The 17,395-nt window shown below is 39.0% G+C and overlaps 1 protein-coding gene across 3 annotated transcripts; it reads right to left on the bottom strand.

Moving 5' to 3' along the window:
- Window positions 1–1,012: 1,012 nt before the first annotated feature.
- Window positions 1,013–16,933, bottom strand: RB195_021398 (uncharacterized protein; the record flags this gene model as incomplete). Of its 3 annotated transcripts, XM_064208113.1 has the most annotated exons (24): window positions 1,013–1,139; window positions 1,411–1,560; window positions 1,661–1,698; window positions 3,856–4,029; window positions 5,146–5,309; window positions 5,371–5,551; window positions 5,607–5,795; window positions 6,202–6,355; window positions 6,417–6,514; window positions 6,799–6,894; window positions 6,955–7,059; window positions 7,113–7,247; window positions 7,373–7,395; window positions 7,445–7,508; window positions 8,912–8,988; window positions 12,880–13,007; window positions 13,696–13,769; window positions 13,826–13,976; window positions 14,032–14,126; window positions 14,297–14,387; window positions 14,542–14,635; window positions 14,692–14,762; window positions 14,821–14,972; window positions 16,847–16,933. In XM_064208113.1, the coding sequence occupies 24 exons, from the start codon at window positions 16,931–16,933 to the stop codon at window positions 1,013–1,015; spliced, it is 2,718 nt and encodes a 905-aa protein (XP_064063993.1). The 3 variants fall into 3 exon arrangements, with proteins under 3 accessions (XP_064063993.1, XP_064063994.1, XP_013297479.1); XM_013442025.2 differs by lacking the exons at window positions 1,013–1,139; window positions 1,411–1,560; window positions 1,661–1,698; ... (10 more) ...; window positions 7,445–7,508; window positions 8,912–8,988 and having other exon boundaries at window positions 12,866–13,007; XM_064208112.1 differs by lacking the exons at window positions 1,661–1,698; window positions 3,856–4,029; window positions 5,146–5,309; ... (17 more) ...; window positions 14,821–14,972; window positions 16,847–16,933 and adding an exon at window positions 2,132–2,196.
- Window positions 16,934–17,395: the final 462 nt, after the last annotated feature.

Genomic DNA, 17,395 nt, shown 5'->3' with positions numbered 1-17,395 from the left:
CAAAAAACTCCTATCCTTCCAATTCTACTTGAAATCCTCATATGGTCCATGCCCGACTATTAAGATCGAGTTCATCAAACGGACGAAAAAAAGGCACCATTAATATCACTCAAATCTTGTTTACCATCACCTCTTAATACGAATTTTGTGTAAACGAAACAAATCTCTTTTCAAGAACACCATTCCAGGATCTGAACTTTTTTCTAAGCGCGATTACGTGCAAGAGTAAACTGTAGGATACAAACAGAGAGGATTTTCGAAGGGAAGAAACTCCACTGCTGAGCCATTTGAGCTGTAGAAGTACGGAAAACTCAAAACGGAAAAATTCACAAGAAATAAGAACCAGTGGGAGAGATGGATCACCGTCGGATCGACCGGTTCATGTGATCACTCGCGAGGCACGACTGGCCTACAGCAGAAAATTTCAATTCTCTCGGATTCTGTGCCAGGAAAGGATAATTTAACACACTACTTATCACACTAAGAAATACTGCATATCTCCCAATGAAGACTTCACCATTACTAGCTCTGAATAAGATATCGGAACAGGTCACAAAAAACATCCATCGAATCGCAACATGAGATCTAGGCGAGTTCGATTTCTAGAACATTCATGACTCCACTCTCTGATTTCGCCAATCATAGGCTCTTTTGTGATTTTAGTATAATTCTTCCACTATAACTCTTCATATATTTAGTCTCATGTAGAGAAGCTCCAACTTGTTTTGTGGTTACATGTATTTCTCCTGTAATAAGTTGATATGATTTCCAACTTAATTAATTTGAAAATATAATCAATGCACGGATTAAACGAGTACTCGAATCAATTTTTATTTCGCCTGTAGAACAAAGCGTTCGAGGTCGAAGCAAATTAGAACCTAGGTCAGAATACCGACAATTAGTTAGCAATTAGTCGTGCACGTAATTTGATTTAGCTTATGAGAACATGACAACAACCAGGTAAACAACAAAACTAACGAGTTTAATGAATCTAAAACAACAAAGACTATATTTACATTTGGACTCGTAAACAATTGTATGTTCCTGCCATGAGACCTATAGCTCCGAATGTCATCGTTGTCGCCGTCCAAGTTGCCAGTGATTTACCGGCAAATGCACGCAGATTGCGACCGTGTTGCCTGGCAAGACGTAGTTGAAAGCAATTAAAGAGAACTATAATAGGGTCAGAACGACATGGAGCTCGGTGCAGGTGCATAAGCTACCGCGTTCGAAGCGGTGCGGCGGAGGGAAGCGATCAGAATCCAGTGGGGACCTTTGCTGACACCATTCATTGCTGTAGTTCGCAATGGTCCCACTTCGATTCCAACCTCCATCTCCACAGCGCTGCTTCAACTACAGCCGCTTATACGGTGCTTCATGTTGTTTTAATCCTACTATGGACTGACTTACATATATCCCACGTAGATGCCGAACGGTACACCGATCAATACACCAAAAGTGATAGCTCGACGAAGAGTTCCTCGAAATTCTGGCATGCAACTACCTAATTCATTTTGGGCTTCAGCATACTCCTTCGGCGTTGTGTATCTTCGAGACATCCTTAAACAATAGAACTATACAAAAGTAAAATGAAATGATGACTAAAATAGTAGCAGATGAGATGCACTTTACTACCATCTACAGTCGAGTTGAAAGTTACCCGCGGTGGAATTGTGATAGTGCTTGCCCTCGGTATCGCTATAGCAACCTTGCAGCTCACCCGAAGCTGAAGCTTGAAGGTGACGATTGAAGTCCTACTACCGTAAGCGCGACTTCTTCCGCAAATGCACCACAAATCAGTTTCTTTCGACCAAACTGTGTGGTAGAGCCAAAGCGACATGAAGCACGTACGCAATTGCATACGCGGCATTTCTTGAGGCGCTTCGACCACCCAGCAGTTTGCGACGGTTTCAACTCGGTTCCAACTGCTGCCTCCACCGCGCCGTTTGGAGCGTGTACGCAAATGCACCGCGATTACACTCGTGATTCACGTCGTACTGACCCGACTATATTATCTGTGAACTAAGAACAAGATGATCCACAAATGGGTTTCTGTCCATATCTAGCCCAGGTAAGCTTCAAAAAAACCTTGGGATTATTCTACACATGTGCCCTATCGTTCCAAGCCTACTTAACTAATTGTTCAGTCCCTTTATGGAGGGCATCGCATCCGGCATGCAGGGACTCGTTCGTCATTTCCTCTAACAGCTTACTCGGAGCGATTTTCACCGAAATAGAATGGCTAGTCCAAGAATCTTCAGCATAACTCGATCATTTAACCACACCGGATATAGAACTGATTAGGTGTTGGATCCATCCATCAATTAGGAACGGTGCACTACACTGCACTATGGATGCACCTGTCGCATTCGACTGGGAAACCACTTTGCTGTTTTCAATATTAGATTCCTCAACCACTCTGGAGAAGATCGTGTAGGAATGGCGATGCAGTTAAGCTCGGAATTCCGACTCATTCGTTAACTTTCGCCCAACTTTCACAACCAACTCTGGTCCTCAGTACGGTCCGCCGGGTCTGCATGCCATCCGTTTTTCGTGCTATTTCCACTGAAGTTGTTCATAACTTACAACGTTGTTAGCAATTCCAGGAATTAACATTCCAAAAAAAAAAACTGATTGAAGTAATACAAGAGATATGCACTAATTGTGTGCTGAGATCATATCTCCAGAACCTCCTATCCAATCAGATGTAGGGGAACCATTCCTTCAACATTTCACTAAGAGGCAAAAAATACTACGGCAGAAAGTGTCATTTCATATGCTCTACAGCACAGCGAGCACTGAACATAACAAACCCAAACAACAAATAATTAAGGAAATGTGAGGAATAGCAATTCCAGTTCACCTCACCAAATTGGAGGAAAAATTAAAATCAATTTCTTATACATACCACCTTGTAATTATTACTAAATACTTCTTTATGTACAACGAATCAAATACCTAATAGAACAAATACTCAAGCAAAATAAAACGCTTAAACTCAAAGGAAAAGAGAAGTAACAGAACAAAACGACCTAGCGTTCTAAAGAGACCCACCACTAGTTCACATACCTTTGAGGTATGCAAGGAGCGAATTTCAGGAAAGAAGAAAATGACTCAGATAGACATGTATGGAAACTCATCACTCCGGACATAAGACCAGGGAACTTATATGGTCTCGAATTGAGAATAATACAAACAGGAAATGTATAAAACAATAAAAATTCTCGTCTAACATCATAGCTTCGGGATCTGGGGGAATAACGTACAACGAATTGGGGGAGAGGGGACTAAAACAGACAAGAGAGAAACTTCGATTCTTGTGGTATAAAATGCAGTACTGACTAAAAGTAAACATTCTAATCGGTGCACAATACAATTTAGGAAGGAATTTCTAGGTAAAGTCATAGAGATACCGGACCAAATGATCAAACTACCAAGCTTCCAAGCTATAGAAGACCTCATGCATCAAACTATGGGGAAAATTACGATAAAAAGCGTATATTTTAAAAGAAAAGAAAACCACAGAGAAAGGGCCAGGAGATTGGTAGACGCGAACGGGGAGATTGGACATAATTTACAAATGTTATAAGATAGGAACCATGAATCAGGTTCAGGTAGTATATAGTACAAACTGATCACAAACAACATAACCTTAATGGAGAACGAACTGAAAAAAAAGAAGAAATGATACGAAAATGAATAAAGGAAATCCAGTACTTAAAGGCGTAAAACTTTTTGCTTGAGCAATGTTAAGCCACCTCAGATATTCATCGATAGCATAGAATTCGCCGACTCTAGAGATGACATCAGGGGACGTGCATTAAATATGAGGTTATCTAGCGTTCGCTGAACTACCGGAGCGCCGAATGCGTTCAACACCGATGGCGACGGAAAAGATCTTGACGTTGATGGAGACATTGAAGATGACGACGGAGCAGCCAGAGCACTCGCTCGACCCAACGATCGAGAACGAGGAGGGTAACAGGGCACTCGAACAAATGGTTCGGTCATCTCCTCCAGTAAGTTCTGCTGAAAAAATGATCAGATAAGTGTTGAGATCAGTAAAATCACGAGCAACATTGCTCTAAAAATTAGTTATTATAGTGACCATGCAAAAAAAAAACGTGTGGCGACAAAAACTCAGTAAGAAGCTCACAAAACTGGGGAAAAAACGACAGAAACATAGAAAATACAAAAAATAGGACCCGTTCTGCAGTTTTCTTGCGCGTGTCTTGTATGGGATTCATTGTTCTTTGCCATTCAACAACTAATCATATTCCATAAAAATGGGTTGAGCGAACTAACGTGATAAATGATAAAGTGTCTGGCGCTAATCAATCCACTGGAGATGCGCCATCACGTTCACTTCAATTCAGAATCGTTCGAGTTTTACGAACGTGTGAATGGCTCATACAATGACTTGTGGAGGCTAGCCTATGTGTCAAGCCAGTGTTTTTATCCTCCTAGACAAGTCTGGTACCAATCTATCGACCCTAGAGGGATGAAAAACTTGGTGAGCACTGGGCCGGTTTCGAAACTCCGACCTAAATTGTGTAGACAGCGCAACCTCATCGTCTGCGCTATACCCGCCCAACTAACGTGATAAAACCACATTTAGCTTCAAAGAAAAAATCGATATCGCTCAGTGAGAATGTATACATTTAACAGAGGAAAAATATGAAATAAAAAAAGTATCCTGCAGATAAACTGTCGCAATCACAGGGCAAAAATAAGTGATGGCGCTCACACCTTACAGCTGATGAGCTCACTAGCTTCATGTAGTAAGAAAAGAATCCAATGGATTATTGCAAATAACCTGGAAGTTTAGACACCTACGTCTACGTACAGCCTGAATGTTTCTTCAATACATATTATTTATGCACGGTAAAGGCGCAACTTTCTGGAAACCTCCCTCACACTCTCTTGCACACTAGTAAAGAGGTCAGTTGTTTCAACTCAGAAAACAAGATCATTCTGTCTGGTGAAGGTAATGCAAATAAAGTACATTGAAGAGCTTGTTCTACTAGCAATTATTGTTTAAATCAATGAGCATTGCATAATAGTAGAAGAGGTTTAAAAATTACTAACTGGCGAAATAAACAATAAAAATTTAAGAGGAGACGCTTACAGAATCTATCAACATACCGCTAAAGCAATACGCATATGAAGTGCAGGGCTAATTCTTGGATCAGTCGGCCTCCTTCTGCAAGGCACTTTTGGCGGGCAAACCCATTTCGTGAATCGTAGCTCTGCGGTTGTTGGACGCTCATCAGGATCACGCCGCAATAAGCCGAATATTAGTGCACGAGCTGAAAAATATTAGCAAAATGACATAGTATATTTCAGTAAGAAACTCTGCAAAGCACTTACCGCCTGCACTCAAATGCACATCAGGAGGCAGCACCACTTTCGCGACTCGAATTTTTGAAAACACACCAGCCGGTGTTTCGTCGTAAAAAGGATAGCGACCAAGCAGAAGCAGATACAACAGTATCCCAAGACTCCAAACGTCACAGGCCTTTCCAGAAAAATTCGAAGCACGATTCACTACCTAAAGTAACTTCTCCATTTCATGACATTTTCTTTGCCAAAACAATCAAACGTACCTCTGGAGCAGCAAAAGCCGGAGTGCAGTACTTATCGACCATGCGGTCATCCGCGGGATCATCGCAAACGATACAATCCAGAACATTTTCAAGACGTATACGATTCTGCTGATCGAATACGAGCTTGCGTGGTTTTAGATTACGAACGATTATTCCCAGGGCATGACAAAATGCAAGAATACGCACAATCTGAAAAGAATACTAGAACCTCTCATAGCATAAGAAGTAAGAATTTCGGTGATAGAGGCGATGTGATGCCAAATGGAACGTATATGCCAGTCTGCCCTAATCAAAAGAGAAAAGAGAGACAAAAAACCTTTTTCTATACATCTTTAGTTTGCTGTAATGATCACTGTTCACTGCACTAAATTACACCTGACCATTTTCTCTTCCACCTTTAACATTACTAAATTTATGCGAAAAATTGAACATGAAATGCCGAGACTTTCGCTGGACCTATTGTAATCGTTTTGCACTGACAATACATCGAAACTCTCGAATCCTTTTTCTCTTTGTGAAATAATTCAGCAGTAAATGTTTCGAAAATGATTTCGCAACAATATTCTGTCTGCGTCAGTTATGTAAAACAAAATACCTGCTTAAAAACTGGCTCCACATCTGCTTCTGTCATTTGAAAACCTTTCTTTTGAGCGTAGGCATGTAAGGAACATTCGTGCAATGGTACAAACATTACAACACGACCACTCATCTCTTCAACTACCTCACATTCTGGTGGCATCACAAGATCTCTGAAAATACAGTAATTAAGTCGTGAGTTTGTAGAACGAAAAGTCCACGAAAACAACACACCTCAATTCATTGATATCAGGTCCTCTGTAGTATTTCTCGGCTTCATCAAGGCGAGCTACTAGTTGGGAAACTACGTGAGCCTCTTGTGATGTTAAAACCTAGAATGGCGAACTGTTCAAGGGGGAAAAGACGCAAAATCTACCTAGTTGAAGCATAGTTCCGTCCCAAGGTGCAGAGCGGCTATAAATCTCTAACATATTACATACGGTGAGTTTTGAATAGATTTCCATAAATACACAAAGTTATATAGGTCCAAAGATGACGGAAAACTAATTTCTCTTTTTCATCGCAGTACTTGATAAGGGCAAAATCCTATAGTAATAATAGGACCTTTCTTCGAAAGAATATCCTAAGGTGTTTTAATAGAATAACAAGTGCATACCTGACAGTTTACTACTTTGTTTGTAGGAAGGTGCACAGCTCTCGAGTCTTTTCCGGCACCAACGATCCGATAGTCACCAATTACCGAATTATTGACCTTAGAATTGTAGAATATAAATATAGTGAAGGAAAATATTAGAAAAACATGTGAACTGACCAATGGTTCAAGTTTTTCTCGCTTCTTTCCTCCTATTAGCAAGCGACCACGACAGCTACTCCCACATGATGAAAGAAACTCACTAGATGAAAAATCCGAGCCATTCTGTAAGGATTGTATTGGAAAGAGAGAAGAATAGCACAAAGTGGATACCCCACCGAAAGTGGTGAATTATACGAATCATCGGTGAACGATGCACTTCCATAACGCTGACGTTTTAATTCATCGGATGACTCTTGAGATACGTCTGAGAGGAGTGACAACGACGAAGAAGATCTTTCACGAGTAGTCATCTAAAGAACCAGAGAAATCGTTTTTGTCGGGATCAAAAGACTCTTCAATGCTTAGAACTGGCACGGATAGAAAGGAACTTGTAAAAGAAATGACAAAGCAGCAGGAAAAAAAACCCAAGTTATACCTCAATAATCGGAAGATTGCTGGCTGCCGCCCTTTTCCGAGAAAGGGACGGCCGGCTCGATGATCTCGCTACATTGGTGTTTGTTGTTGAGGCAAGCGGCGGAACAGGTCGGCCTAACATTGCTTGAGCAATGTATCTGAACAACACATTGGATAAGTTGAAGCAGAAAATCCCGAAAAGACAACAAAAGTAAATAAATAAAGGTAAGAGTGTCACCAAGCTCATGTTTCAAATATCAAAAATCAAAAACTGTTCTGAACTGAATAGCATAAATCAACCTATTCATGCTCTCCTTTCAGCATGTACAATAAAATCATTCAATTTCTAGAAATTTCAATTCATGGTGTAATTAATGCTGCTGCATCTGTGAAATTTACTACAGAAAAAAAAAAACTCTACGGAACATTTATCAGTTTTCAAATTAACTTTCCTCTTAGAACTTTTCATCATGAATACACTAAAAAAAACTCGTATTACCTTAACATTTTATATAAAACTACAACGACTAATACGATCAAGCAAGAAAATATTTTTATATTTCCTCATGAATATAGACTTTCCGATACTAACAATGGACGAAAAGATTGTTCTTGATTCATTTATTGGTCCTCACAAAATTTCACGTAAGTGAAAAGGAAAAAAATTCTAAAAAAAGATGAGTCACAATCTCAAAAAAGAGCGTTTTGTTGTTTCATTACAATTGCATTTCCTAGTGATGATAAGGTGTCCAAGTTCTAGCAAATACGGTGAGGTGAAGAAAAAAAAATGTTTTAACAGCTTTTCTATCCTCCTGGTACCCTGATTCAAGTTACAATCACTGCTATCAGAGAATGAATCATTGTTTCAGCAGTAATTCAATCTAATAACTCAATAGTACTTCAATTTGACAATCGACAGGTTTCAGCAGTATGTTTACCCTCCGACATATTTCTACAAACATAACAAATGTTTCAAAAGGGAAAGAAAAAACGGATCTAGCAAGTTGCTAGGTAGTTTTATTTCGTGAGAAACCGATTAATTCGTAGTCGTGTTTCGGGATATTCGAAAAAAGATCCGTCGAACCAGTCAACCGGTTAAGTTCAACCAGATAAACTACTTCTTTCTATTAGCACACAACTACAACGAGAAAACAACAGAGGGAATTGTAGCGACCTATTCCGGACAACATGGTTTACCGTAATATACTGCATAAATCACTATTGTATTTCTGCACAGCAAAAGGCTTTTGCACAATTCATGCGGTTTGAAGAAGAATTATTCAGAATTTTTGACCAAACAGCATACACTACCGCTAGAGCAGAGCATATTGGATGACTGAAAGAATAGACTAAATGTGAAAACATGTACGATAAGGCCGTGCTTCGGACGCTACTGTCCGGACGACGTCCTGCGCGGTTGCGAAATTCCAACTTTCGAACATGGATTTCGTCAGCGGCCTGTTTGCCGATTATTTCACAACGCTTCTGACGAGACCGTACACTATCGGTGGTTTCGTAAGTATGATTTCGACGTTATGCAAGAGTGGAAATCGTAACATACCAGTCGGTAATCAACAGTGTAACGGTCGTTGAGCACAAAGACTACCACAGATACTGTTGCGATTGCAATATGACGGCCTACAGTAGGCCGTACTTATTGCTTGCCTTCCATTCTGAATATAATTTGTTGGTTGTATGAATTGATCTCGATAGGAGATTTAGACTAGACGATAAACGGGAAAGGTTCGATGAAAACTGTGATCCAACACAGTCAGGAAGACTGAGGTCAAGGCTGCCGAATCTGCTTCGAGATGCGAACGCGACGCGATGCGCAACGCAACAAGCGCCTCCTCCGATCACAGCCGCTATTGGTTGGAGGCGATTTCATCACCACAAGTTGTGACGTTGACTAGAATTACGAAACACCTCGGACGCCGTCGTCAGCATCTCCATATTGGCCTCCCATTCCGGAGACTATCGCAAATTGCTCCATTTCATCCGTATTGCGAGATTTTGGAGCGAATCGTTAAATTCCGTCCGTTGAGCTGAACTGATGAGAGGATTGAGGTGGCCGGATGTGCAGTAAATGCTGTATCCTCACGTTTAGTACGGTTACGTGCAGTTGATAATAGGTCCTGCTCTAACATTATTACAAAGTGGACTTTTCTGATTTCATGGAACATTGTCGAAGGAAATCAAAAAGAGGGAAAATATCATTTGGTGACAGGGTGTGTCAATCGCTTCCCTCTTTCACATACTTTGAAGTCTCAAGGTTTAAGAGACTCATATAAGTAGAAAAGGTTGAGATTAATATTACAAGATTAGTCTCCTTTTTTCTTATAACCGGAAAATTTCAGCTATTAAAGAGTGTTTGCCACCAATCCGACACTTCAGGCATCAGTTTCGGATTGTTTCTTTCGGGAATACTTTTCAGGAGCAGTCGTGCCTTCGTGTTATGATTTCGAAGTAAATTGGTACTTAATGTTACTCTAGGAAACTGAAACTCTAGGAAAGTATTGCGATTCAAGGCCCTTATTTAAAAAAAATAACCAAGTGTTCACTGGTTGAATGGATACATGTACCTTGATTATATAACAAGGATTTCTGCACTACGCAGTACTCTTTAAGCATCCACACTGTTCAGTATTCTCTAAACATTTTTCTGCAACTTTTTTTATACATTTAATTAAGTTTAGTATGCAAATTAATTCGTAATGAAGCCGATCAAACCATTTTATCTCAGTACTGTGTGTTTCACTGTATCGTAACATATATTATCCGAATGATGTGTAGCGTTACTTCTCATGTAATTACGTCCTTGCCCTATTTATACCTTTCAGGGTAAATTGTCCGCAACCCTTTTATGCGTAGCAATAGAGTCATGGGATAACATAAGAGAAATCTTCAAGCACAAATAGTTATATTAGTGGAATAAATTAATAGAATAGTAGGGTTGAATCTACAAGTAAGACGTGTTTTTCTTGCTTACCAACTCAAACTTCCCTTTATAACGCATGGGAAAACACCAGCTGTTCCACATGTGAGTAGATCGCTTGTTACATTTTGGTAATGAGAAGTGTAATGTTTTTATCGAATGACTGTTTCAGTTTCATTAGGTAAACTTAAGGTCTAACCTGACAATGATAGAGAACACCTCATCGAGTTGAATATCGCTTTGTTGAGATTTTCCTGGCTAATTCTCGTAGCTGAGTAAGAGAATTGTTTCAGGAAACTTTCCAGAAAGTCGACCTCATCAAATGTTTCCAGAGAAACTTCTTCTCCTTTTCGCTAAGCTAGTTCTATGAAATAACTAGTTTCTAGTGTTAAGCACACATGCTCGGAAAACCTATTCTACTGTTCTCCAATAAAATTGTACATTTTCTTCATGATTTAGTTAAGTAAGTAAATTTTCTATACATTTGAACCCAATAGCCTTAATTGCTAAATATAAGTCGAAATTTTCTTCTAAAAAAAGATATTAAACGACAGCATTAGAGAGAACTGATCAATCTAAACGGGAAAAAAACTGGTGATATGAAAGAAAAAAAAAACAATATCATGTACCTTGACAGATACATTCATTATTGCAATGGAACTCGATTTTCGTTTCGATATGGTTCAAATCACATGTCTTCAGAAAAAACCATATCATCCCACCCACATTCGTTTTACGGTAGATTGCGTAGAATTGAGAAATTTCATCACATGAAAGTGTGTACATAGTGTTGAGAACATCATGCGAAATTTAATTCCAATCTTTGAAATTTTCGTTTTTTGGAAGGTGTGAAGCTAAAACTGCAACAATCCGACTACGATCTTTATACGTGGACCCCTGTCAATTAGAAAGAGGAAGTAAACATCGAGCGCTGACGTCATCCAATCCACACACACTCACCACATACGCACAGTGGGCGATATCCACTGCACGTGCACGTGCTGCGAAAACGCTTGTTCTGCCTTCTCGAATATTGATCGGAGGGCACAAGGCTGCTCAACGAAACATATAGAACGTATAAAAAGTGATACAAGGGGTTTTCATTGTTATTATTTTATTTTTCTTTCACTACCAGCTGCACTTGAACAGATTTCACCTATAGATGCACTGGAAGTAAAGTACGAATCTATGTGCGTTCTCTGGCCGGTGATCGAATACATTCTATCTTATTCCTGTTCTATTTGGATCCAATATCCATGAATGAGAGTTCATCAAAACGTCAGAAATCACATCACTACGTGTAATTAGTTCTGCTTCTTTTTGTTCAGAATTTATACTTCCCGTGAAATTGGATTCATCAGCTTGTCTGGATAAGCGAATAGTAGCCTGCTAGATGAAACAGAATATATAAGCAAATATTCAAAAATACTTATTTGTTAAATCGTTTTCATTCGTTCACATTACGCAGCTCGTGTTCAACCAATGATTCAACTGATTTCCTCTGTAATCGGTCATCTATATTTCTATCTTTGGCTCGTTGCATTTCTATTCTATGTCTTCATTCTACAAACGTTAGAAGCGTCCTCGTATGGGAGAAATAATTGAAAATATTTTTCTTTGAATGGAAAAGAGTTCTGAGTGGAAAAGAGCTCTTTGAGTTCTTATTCCAATTACTTCGCCACCGAAAAACAAAAGAAAGGACTAAGAAGTAATCTATTGAAATTTGTTGACGGTATATCACAGAAGCGTTCTTTCGACAAGAGAAACTTTTGCTAGTGGACACTCCCAAACGCAGGAAAACGTCAGGACGAAAGGGATGTCAGTTCTGCGTTATGCCGCAACGCACTGATCAATCACTGAGTACGCAGTACTACCTGCCCAGCAGATTGAGTATAGACAAAGATTCACTGCTCTCAAAAAAAGTTATTGTTTGTGTAGACAAACAATGGAAGATATTTGCTGCAGAAAATCTGGAAATCACCTGCAAATTAAATCTCCTAATCAAGGGAGAGTCAATATGCTTATTTATGATACTGATATGAACCAGAATCTCGGACCAGCTGTGTGAAGAAAAAAGAACGAAGATGTGTTGAAAGAAGACAGATGCGGTAAGGAGTCTCGATCTCAATCTGCTCCAGCCCCCTTCACAAGTTTATCCGACGATGCGAAGATTGCAACAGAAGTTAATTGTTCTCTTTCACTTCAATGAATTGTGAAACTTATAGTAGCAATGTATCTTAATGAAAAACGAGAACTAACTGCATTAACGAAAGCACAATTTATTGCATCGATGTTTAGCACTGTAGATCGTTTGCATATGGCAGAAAGCTGGGCACAGTACATCACAAAAACCGTCAATTGTATCATAGGCGAAATTAACACTAAAGCCATAGTTCACAAATTAAAAAAGCTAAGAAGCTCCATGAAGAATCACTAGAAGAAAACACCCGTAAAAAAAAGTTAAGTTAAGCGATTAAGTTGCATTTAGCACATATACACAATGAGATCTCTGAGAATTGAAAAAAACAAACACGAAAAAGCTACAAGAAAAGAAAAACATTCGAAATGTGACGAAAATTGTTATAACTGCTTACTTCTGACACGGAATAAATTGGTGGCAATTTGGGTGGTTAGCACTTGGGCGTTCCAGAATTGTGGGAATAAGAAATTGAGGGGCCAGTGACGTCCGAAAATTAGACGGAATCGCTCTCCAATGTTAGTTCTGAAAAAAAAGAACATACAACTGCAAACGTACTCGTAACTAAGGTATCCGACGTAGTAACTATTTACATCCTTTTGGTCCGCAATTGTTTTTCATATAATAATTTGTATGTAGGAACAGCGGAAGCAAACCCAGAAGAGAGAAGATGTACACATGTGCCGAGACCACGTGGCCACAGGAGGGAAGAAAGTGCCGATCAGCTGCTTTATTCGAATTTTTTTTACGACGATTCTTTTTCAAGTGGGCCAGCTTTCAGAGGCACTTGACAGCAACGTCAATATTTGAACATCACTATTTATCAAGGATACCAATATGAAGCTATATCAATGATTTCTGGTGGGCTATTTTGAGCTGGTCAAAAGCGGTCATATAGAAAAAAAGAATGTTTGAACTATCTTTCGCTGAAAGTAGACAACGCTAATGGTTTTGGAAGCGAAACAGTCAATGTGATAAAATCGACACATTCCGCCGAAATCATCGACAAGCTTATAGGAGATTGATATCTCATTTATGTACGCTGCTCTCTTATTTAATAGAGCGAACGTCAAGGGAAATAAGAGCCACTTATATGTATTAGAGGAACACTTCTACGTCTTCAACACGAATTAAAAGTTACTAGTCATGATTTTCTTCACAAATAATACTATAGAAGAGAAGAAAATGTGCACATAAACGTTGTAAAACTCACCCATCACCATCGAAAGCGTATCGGACGCTACTGTGATATTCATACATTGTGTAACCATAACATGTATAATATATCTTTAAAAGGACTACGATCACTTCCAAAATCAATAGCATCATGAGTGAAAGCCTACCTGCATCCCAAAAAATGCTCCAGAAGCCACAAGGCTCGCAAGGATAAATGAAAATGTAGTACATACAAATGCGTGGAGGAAATTGGTGTAACCGGCTATCCAACGAACAACAGCAATTGGTCCAATGCAGTATAGAAATCCAAGGGGAAAGCTGAATAAAACATCTCACACGTTTCTGTAGAGAATGAGGACAAAAAAAGACCTACCCAGCAGTAGAGATGTGATATAAATACACGGCTATATAGCGAGCTCCAAGCAATAATCCTATACATGCCCAGAACAAGAAAATGATAAAATAGCGCTAAAAGGGGTTTCTTGAGAGATTGAACGAATTTTTCAAAAAGAAAAAAGTATGATCAAGGAAATCGTTAATAATTGGAGAAATTTTAGTAAGAGAATGTTACTAGAACAACGAGAACTTCCTCAGTGTTGTACATATTCACATGTTTATGGAAGAACAAGGAATCACACCTGATTTCCTAGTCCAACGCAAGCACCAGTAATGAAACAATGGTGATCTTTCCGAAGAACACAAATTTTACAGATTGGACAATGATGACTTCTGAAAAAAAGTCAGAACTGTACTTCACCAAGAAACAATTAAATTTGGAGGAAGCTGGGTTGGAGGTCGTAGGTGAAGAATGCCAGCACGGATTTTTAAGAGATTTGAGGAGGTAAAAACAGTGACGGTACAGGCAGTGATTTATAACTCTTACCTTATGGGAGCCTCACGGTTACACACAGTACAGAACCTTGACAAATAAGCAGGGTCGAATTCTCCTTCCTCCTCAGCCATCAAACTCAGTTCGTCTAAATAAATAAGTTGGCCGTTCATGTGAATTCCGACATTGAGCTGGAACTCATACCTATGGAAATTGCGTTCCTAAATAATCCCGCCACACATGATTGTCGCTGCCAGTGAGATACACAGTTGTGTCTAAGAATGCAATATAATAAGGGGCAATAGTTTCAATTTCAAACACCGATGAACTTACCGTGAGTAGTACTGGAACAGTACTAAATTCACAACGATTTCTGCGATAATAAGAATCCCAATGTAAGTTACGAGGTAGCAGTGTTCAGAAGACTCATAGGCACTACAGGAGACAGTCACACCGACGTAGTAGACTGATATGATCATGAATATCTGGAAAATGATCTTTTGAAATGGTTTTTTGTTTTCTATGATTGGGATCTTGTTTGACATGTACTGCACTCAGTCACTGAGTGAAGTTAATTCGTTTTCGATAACTCTGAATTTTGAAGACAATTCTACAATCGTCGGCAACGACAGTGAGGAATTCAAAGAAGCGCAAAAAAATTTATTTAGTTCAAAATGATGTTTTGTCACGCATTATTCATTTTTCGAGAGATACAGTCGACAAGAGTGAGAAATCACCTGAGCATCTGAGCAAATAACGAGTTCCACCCATCTCATCCATTTCAATCGGACTTCAGCTGTTTACTAACCTACCAGGATGAAATTGTAAGCTTACATTTTTATTTCCTTCATTCAATTCACACTTCGTGTCCGCCTGTATTCATGATTACAACGACCATTTCTTTTTTTCATATCACACCGTAATTGCAAAAATTTCCACGGATGTTAAGAACAACGAATGGTAAAATGACAATATCTTTTGTAAACTACACCTTTCGTTTGTTTCAACATCAAAGTCAAAACATGATCGAAGTGAAGTGTATGCGTTAACTTTAAAGTAATTGTAAACACTTTAAAGTAATTATAAAAAGCTCTCATCAGCCATTTTATAATCACTGTTGAACAGTTTCTAAATTAAGCGTTTTAAGAGCATTAGCGGTCTTTGGAAATCAAAAATTAGGAAAACAAGATGTGAAGTACTACCAAATTCAAATTAAATATCGTTGTGAAGAATCTTGAGACAAAAAATTTCGAACGAAATCGGGGAACTCACAGGAGAAAATCCAGCACTACTTTTCACCGTCTCATAGAATGCAGCTCATTCAAATTCTAAGGAATGTACTTTTTCGTTCTTTGTACTTGAACCACCGTCAGTGCTTGATCCACTATGTAAATATTGCAAAATCTAAATGAAATTTTCCAGAACTAATCAAAGTTGTTACACACTTTGCCACCAAGCGAGCGGTCCAACGTTGGGGTATACAACGGTGCCATGACCTCAATAGGAGATTGTATGAAACATCTCTTTTCTCCATGGCAGTTTCTACGTTGGCTGTGTTCGCTCGACGAGGGCAAACAAAAAGCGATCGGAGTACTATTTTGTAACTGAGCTTTGTTTGCTGCGATCAATGTTCTCACTTCTGCTTACCAACGCTTGTTTGTTGATTAAGTATTTCGATACCATATCAGTCACAGTCTGGGTATATGTTATATAATTTAGAGCAGATCAGAGCAAGCGAGTGCAGGAGCAATGAACGAACAATTGAACAAATCGGCTCTTTTGATCCCGTCGGATAAAAGTGCAAAATGCTCAAGAAACTGCGAGTGGAAAGTATAGCCAACTAAATAAACTGTATCTTCTCAACATACACCTCCGGCGGCATGAATGCTTCAAAAAATATATTCCGCTAAAAACTGAGTGAATATGGTCGATATTTCCTTGAAATACCCCGAGAATTTTCAACAATTCTTTGGAGGTACTCCGAGAGCAGGAAGGCGTCAATTATTAATAGCCTTAGTCACACTTCAATCTTTTATTCTTAGCAAACGAATTCTCGAGTGTTCGTACTAGTTAACGTTACTTCGTACTATTTATTTACTAATCAACGCCGAGAAGTCAACATAAATAAAAAAAAGTACAGGAACGGCCGGGAGAACGGGCGAAGCAGTTCTACAGCAAAACAGGAGGTCTTTAACTTCTTTGAAATCTCCTGTTTTGTTGATAATTTTCTTCGACTATCCTTATAAGCTTTTATGAGAAGGTGCACCACATCATCGCAAATGTTTACCCGTAGTTCTTACAACAGAAAACATAATAATAAGATGTAAAAGTGAGGCAAAACGACGAAAAAACTACTGACCAGAAATATACATCCTCCATATTCCACGAAAAAGTCACCAAATCGTGCTAGCCGATGATTTAGACGAGTTAGAAAACGGCATGACATTTCTGCGTGTTTGAATCTAAACAGGGAAAGTTAACGTTTTTTTTTTCATCAGAATAAAGAAAAACAAAAGTTCTCTGAAGTATGAGAAGTTCGAAGAGCATTTTGACTACGAAAACCCTCAATAGGACATGTTAAGAAATTAAGTACTCGCAATCACAGCAACAGTAGTGAGACAATACTTAAAGTATAGAAAAGATCAGCCAATATAAAACCTAAAACGGCAAATTCGTTGGAAAACAAGGTGCATATCCTGCAATATTCCGAATCTGAAGACTGGTGACAATTTTCAGAGTACCTACATCTTGTGATTTTAATCACGGTACAATGTCACGCCGTACAATGCAAATATCGTCGGCAACGTTTCTTTCTCAAGTGGTGCCCTTGAGATCAAACCGAATGTAATCATGAAAAAAAAGAGATCAAAACAAGATACAATGGCAAGCGAACGCATAATTCTCCAAT

This window comes from Necator americanus, chromosome X (assembly GCF_031761385.1).
Source record: "Necator americanus strain Aroian chromosome X, whole genome shotgun sequence".
In the NCBI taxonomy this organism is placed as follows: domain Eukaryota; kingdom Metazoa; phylum Nematoda; class Chromadorea; order Rhabditida; family Ancylostomatidae; genus Necator; species Necator americanus.
The sequence above is the reverse complement of the archived record's forward strand: the minus strand, read 5'-3'. Positions and strand labels throughout refer to the sequence as shown.